Source organism: Nematolebias whitei, chromosome 11, assembly GCF_014905685.2.
Source record: "Nematolebias whitei isolate Nwh7 chromosome 11, NemWhi1, whole genome shotgun sequence".
NCBI lineage: Eukaryota > Metazoa > Chordata > Actinopteri > Cyprinodontiformes > Rivulidae > Nematolebias > Nematolebias whitei.
The window spans coordinates 9,605,065-9,611,730 of record NC_056508.1 but is presented as its reverse complement, the minus strand read 5'-3'; the positions used below and the strand labels follow the sequence as shown (position 1 = coordinate 9,611,730).

Here is a 6,666-nt window from a genome sequence, read left to right as displayed (position 1 = left end):
ATACTGTAACGTTCTACTGCCTTTTAGTTCACAAAACTAGAAAATAAACATCTCAGTTTCTCTGATACTCCTGTAACATACGGAATGATCACTGGTTTGGGTTCCTCCTTTTCACCTGATGGCTGACTGGAGTCCTGTTTGTGTTTCTTCTCTGCTTTCAGTAAGGCCCAATTAGGATATCCACATTGCTCTAGAGCCTGTCTTGTGTGGGATTCCTCATTCTGCCTGGCTCCTGAGTTAGTGAGGACGCTGTCTGCTCTGTGGAACAGAGTCCTGATGACTCATAACTTGTGCTCCAAAGGGTGATGGGAATCAAACTGCAAATACAGATTGCCTGAAAATTTTGGAGCAGGACAAGGCTATTGACCGTATTCTGTACCACAGACTGTACCCAGGGGAGGCCACACCTAGTCTGTATGGTTTACCTAAAATCCACAAACAGTGTGTACCTTTAAGACCAATTGTTAGCATAATTAACTCTCAGTCACTTACAATGTTTCCAAATATCTGGTGTCTGTACTCATCCCTTTAGTTGGCAGCTCAGAACACCACATACAGAACACCATGGACTTTGTGGATAAGGTGAGGGATGTCATCATGGAGACTGATGAAACAATGACAAACAATTTTGATGTCACATCACGCTTTACGTGCATTCCTGTTGATGAGGCAGTAGAGGTGGTCAGTTTAAGGTTAAAATCAGACACCACTCTGAGCAGTAGGACCACACTTTCCACAGAACTGTGTCAACTCTTGAAACTGTGCCTGCAGTCAACCTGCTTCACATATGGGGAGCAATATTATAGGCAAAACATAGGACGCCTATCAATCAACCTTTATTTATATGGGATTTACCTGTATAAATAAAGGTTGATTGATACGTGTGCTATGGGGTCTCCAGTTTCTCTTATTGTTGCCAACCTGTACGTGGAGGAGGTAGGAAAGAGAGCCTTGACGTCCTTTTCAGGGACACCACAAAGTCATTGGTTCAGGTATGTTGATGACATCTGGGTTCAAATTAAATCTCAGGAAGTCCAACATTTTACTGACCACATCAACTCTGGATAAATACATCAAGTTCACACAAGAAGATGTAAACAATGGCAGGCTGGCTTTCTTGGACTGTGGGGTCTCAGTCTCTGATATAGAACATTTGCAAACTGAGGTGTTCTGCAAACCCACCCACACAGACCAGTATTTGCAGTTTGACTCCCATCACCCTTTGGAGCACAAGTTAGGAGTCATCAGGACTCTGTACCACAGAGCAGACAGCGTCCCCACTAACTCAGGAGCCAGGCAGAAAGAAAAATCCCACACAAGACAGGCTCTAGAGCAATGTGGATATCCTAACTGGGCCTTCCTGAAAACAGAGAAGAAACCCAAACAGGACTCCAGTCAGCCATCAGGTGAAAAGGAAGCATCCAAACCCAGACCAGTGGTCATTATGTATGTTGCGGGAGTATCAGAGAAACTGACACATTTATTTTCTCAACATAACGTCCCAGTGGCTTTTAAACCCTAAAATACATTACGGCAAAGACTGGTTCATCCCAAAGATCCAGTCTCCCGGCACAAACAGAGTAATATTGTGTATGCTGTTTAGTGTCAGGAGGGCTGTGATCAGTCTTACATCGGGGAAACTAAACAGCCACTGGCCAAAAGGATGGCCCAGCACAGAAGAGCAACACCATCAGGCCAGGAATCTGCGGTCTACACCCATCTCCAGGTCAGCGGTCACTCGTTCAGGGATGAAGATGTTCACATCCTGGATAGAGAAAATTGATGGTTTGAGAGAGGAGTGGCTCTCAGGGGTTGAGAGCTCCCTAATACGTCTGGACACTCAGTTACAGATTTTTCAGACCTTGTTCTGTGCAAAATTTTGCATACCAACCCCAGAGAGTTTGCCTACAGCAGGTCCAGTATTGGTTATAAAACACAACTTTCAAGCCTGCTGCAGCTCTGACCCCATCGCCTGCTGCAGCTCTGACCCCATCGCCTGCTGCAGCTCTGACCACGAAGCCTGCTGCAGCTCTGACCACGAAGCCTGCTGCAGCCCCACAGGACCCCACGTCACCTGCTGCAGCCCCACAGGACCCCACGTCACCTGCTGCAGCCCCACAGGACCCCACATCACCTGCTGCAGCCCCAGGCCTCCATGCCACCTGCTTCACAGCCCCAGGCCTCTACGCCACCTGCTGCAGCTCTACAGGACCCATTGCAAGATATTGGAGGGTCGCCCGGGCTTTCACCATGGACATTACAAATTGCTGGACAACCTCATGGCTGCCCACCGGAGCCCTGGAACAGCTCTGGACTGCCCTTCTGGTTACCAATCTGTTTTCTGCCCTCCTCCAATACCCTGTCCACTCACCCAGTGCTCTTGCCCACCTCTGGACCTCCTCCACCCACCCGGTTCTTGCTAGCTTTTATTTTTTTCTCTTTTTCTGGAGGTCCGTCAGGATGCCGGACATTAAAGGTGGGGCTATGTAATGGTCAGTGGCCCCCGCTGACCCCCCCATTGGCCCCTGTCTCACACTGTCTCCCTCCTGCTATTGTTTCAGCCCTCATGCCATAGTTCCTCTTCCCCTGCTTTGTAATGCCTATCACCCATATCCAGCTCAAGCCTACTCCTTTCAGGCCTTGCCACGCCTCCCTTGTTTATCACAGCAATCAGGCCTGATTCCACTCACCTGCTTCAGCTCATCTAGTTCACCTGCTCTGCACCCTTTATAAGATCCATTCTCCCTCTCCGCCAGGGTGAGATTATTAAACCTTCGATGGTCCCTGATTTTCAAGCCTTCACAGTTTCATGCCTAGACAAGTTTGCCCGTCCCTCTTTTGGATTTTTGACTTCACATCAGACCACGGTAAACAACTATGCTTTCCCTCCATGACTACGATTACGGATTACGACTTGGCTCTGGTTTCTGCTCTCTGTTTCCCCGTGTATGACCCCTGCTTTGTTATCTGGACCCTGCTCTTGGACTTGCCCCTCCACGAACCACGTACTGAAGCTGTTCTGCAGTGACGTCACTGTTGACAGGTGACTCTCTCCCTACAGCCTGTGAGGACCTGTTAACACTCCTGATCCTGACTCCAGCAAGTGGCAGCAAAAATAAATAAAAACTGTTCTTTTTGTACTCCTGTGTCTGGCTTATTCTGAATCCAAAACCCGAACGTGACAGTTATTGCTAGTATCACTCAGCCTCCTGTGAATAGCAAACAGCCATCAGGGTGCTAATGATCCATCGTTAGGCTGATGGTCCTTCTTGATCATGTGAGCAGCTGGTTTTGGTTGTCAGCAGCAAACTGGTTGATCCACTCTGACAAGGTGCTATTTATAAGACTGAGCTGAATACAGCACCTCAGACTGAAGAAGTCTTTCGGATGAAAGATGAAACGTTTCTTCATTTTTTTTGTTTGTTTATTTTGCTTTGCTTTGTTTTTTGAATGTCCAGAGGACCAGACTTAACTTTTTTTTAGATTCAATATTGAAATTCCTAAATGAACCAGTGTACCAATAGTGTAGGATTGTGCAGGCCCCGTCACTTTTTGTTTTTAAAACTCGTTTAAAAACACTTTTTTTTTCATTGGCTTTTAACCTAGAGTGAGTCAGCATCTGTGTCTTAATGTTGTATTCTTTTACTTATGATGTTCTGATTATTTTTTAAATATATATTTAGGTTTTTGTATTGTTTTACTGTTTTTTGTTTGTTTTTAATTTTGTACATCACTTCGGACGGCTGCTTGTTGTATTTTAAGTACTTTAGAAATAAACTGGTATGGTATGGTATGGTATATTTGAAAGCATGAATTGCCTGATATTGATGACAGGTTGATGTTCTTGTATTTTAGACACACCCAGAGTGCTCTTCACCGTGATGCACTTTAGTTGATCCTCTCTACAACGATCCCAACCACTCTAATAAGTGATTAGTGAACAGTGTTGACCATGAAGAGTAAGTATAAGTATCTGTGTTCTGTAGGTGGCTCTGATGGCTCCCGCCTCTACGATGGTGTGTGGCGCTACAAGTCCAGTGTGAATGAATGGACTGAGGTGTCCCCCATGCTGAAGGCCCGTGAGTATCACAGCTCCTGTGTGCTTAAAGGACAGCTATACGTGGTGGCGTTGGACAGCACGGAACGCTATGATCAAGCTCTGGACTGCTGGGAGGCCCTGCCAGCCATGCTGCATCCCATGGACAACTGCTCCACCACCGCATGCAACGGACGCCTGTATGCTATCGGCTCTCTGACGAGCGAGGACACGATGGCCATCCAGAGCTACGACACCGACACAAACCACTGGAGCTTGGTCAACTGTGGACAACTGCCCCCATGGTCCTTTACTCCAAAAACCGTCACCCTCAATGGGCTCATTTACTTTGTTAGGTGAGAAGGGTTTTTTTCCTTCATTTGGATTTCGGTGCTGTCTACTCTACTCCAGATATGTTTTTCTAAATTCATATTATTTTCTTCATTGACACAATTCTTACAAAAATATTGAATGACCCATGTCGCACCACTAGATGGCAAGAACGTTGATGATAACCACATCAAAGTACAAAGAAATAACATGTTCAGCTTGGCTGATGATTCTCCCATAACTTATTATTTTACTCTTTCCTTGATACCTTTTACATTTTCCTCTCAGCTATTAATGTTTTCAGCACATAAAGTGTTTTGGGGACAAAATCAGGAAAAAGCAAGGAAAAAAAAACTTAAAAAACAAATCTTTAGCTGTTAGTGGCTTCTAGGGACTGTTACGTCATTGAATCCGAGGACTTCTGCTTTTCCCGTCCACATAAAGACACCTATTTTTTATTGTTTCCAGTTTAGAAAGCATTTCACTAAAAGCTTTGTGTGTGGATGGGAGAAGCAAACAGCAGAAACTCTTGTTTTGTAAAAACTCTACAGTAGTGTGGACAGGGCCACACTACTGTAGAGTGACAGTCATTAGAGTTGTCACATTCTGAAAGAGGGCCCTAAAAGTTTTCTGTTCTAGTTTTAAAGACTACAAACACAGGATCAGGTTCTAAAATATGATGATATATGATAAACTACCAAACATTGCAACATTTAACAATGGTTTCTTAAAGATGAGTCATTTAAGACGGCTTCAGACCGTCCATCAAAAAGAAGCCTTTATGAAGAAGTTGAGGCTCAAAATGACTAATTTCAAGTAGGTATCTCTGCAGATGAATAGGCGTTCCCAAAGGAAGGCGTATCTCAAGGGCCACACTGATTGGGCGGAAAAAATCAAGGCATTACTAAAGGACTATACAGGTCCTTCTCAAAAAATTAGCATATTGTGATAAAGGTCATTATTTTCCATAATGTAATGATAAAAATGAAACTTATATATTTCAGATTCATTGCACACCAAATGAAATATTTCAGGTCTTTAATTGTTTTAATACTGATGATTGTGGCATACAGCTCATGAAAACCCAAAATGCCTGTCCCAAAAAATTAGCATATTTCATCCCACCAATGAAAGACAAGTGTTTTTAATACAAAAAAACGCCAACCTTCAAATAATCATGTTCAGTTATGCCCTCAATACTTGGTCGGGAATCCTTTTGCATGAATGACTGCTTCAATGCGGCGTGGCATGGAGGCAATCAGCCTGTGGCTCTGCTGAGGTGATATGGAGGCCCAGGATGCTTCGATAGCGGCCTTAAGCTCATCCAGAGTGTTGGGTCTTGCGTCTCTCAACTTTCTCTTCACAATATCCCACAGGTTCTCTATGGGGTTCAGGTCAGGAGAGTTGGCAGGGCAATTGAGCACAGTAATACCATGGTCAGTAAACCATTTACCAGTGGTTTTGGCACTGTGAGCAGGTGCCAGGTCGTGCTGAAAAATGAAATCTTCATCTCCATAAAGCTTTTCAGCAGATGGAAGCATGAAGTGCTCCAAAATCTCCTGATAGCTAGCTGCATTGACCCTGCACTTGATAAAATACAGTGGACCAACACCAGCAGATGACATGACACCCCAGTGACTGTGGAAACTTGACACTGGGCCTCAAGCAATGTGAATTATATGTCTCCTCTCTTCCTCCAGACTCTGGGACCTTGATTTCCAAAGGAAATGCAAAATTTACTGTAATCAGAGAACATAACTTTGGACCACTCAGCAGCAGTCCCAGGCGAGATGCTTCTGACGCAGTCTCTTGTTCAAAAGTGGCTTGACCTGGGGAATGCGGCACCTGTAGCCCATTTCCTGCACACGCCTGTGCACGGTGGCTCTTGATGTTTCTACTCCAGGCTCAGTCCACTGCTTCCGCAGGTCCCCCAAGGTCTGGAATCGGCCCTTCTCCACAATCCTCCTCAGGGTCCGGTCACCTCTTCTCGTTGTGCAGCGTTTTCTGCCACACTTTTCCCTTCCCACAGACTTCCCACTGAGGTGCCTTGATACAGCACTCTGGGAACAGCCTATTCGTTCAGCAATTTCTTTCTGTGTCTTACCCTCTTGCTTGAGGGTGTCAATGATGGCCTTCTGGACAGCAGTCAGGTCGGCAGTCTTACCCATGATTGCGGTTTTGAGTAATGAACAAGGCTGGGAGTTTTTAAAAGCCTCAGGAATCTTTTGCAGGTGTTTAGAGTTACGTCGTTGATTCAGATGGTTAGGTTAATAGCTTGTTTAGAGAAACTTTTCATGATA

The 6,666-nt window shown here is 45.0% G+C and overlaps 1 protein-coding gene across 1 annotated transcript in view; it reads left to right on the top strand.

Annotated features, from left to right (window-relative positions):
* Positions 1-3,952: 3,952 nt before the first annotated feature.
* The window catches only part of LOC119416605 (kelch-like protein 21), a 7,047-nt gene continuing 4,333 nt past the window's right edge, over positions 3,953-6,666 (top strand). The window contains exon 1 of the mRNA XM_037683795.1: positions 3,953-4,392. Within this exon, the coding sequence (XP_037539723.1) occupies positions 3,953-4,392 (440 nt within the window). The remainder of the gene's footprint in view (positions 4,393-6,666) is intronic.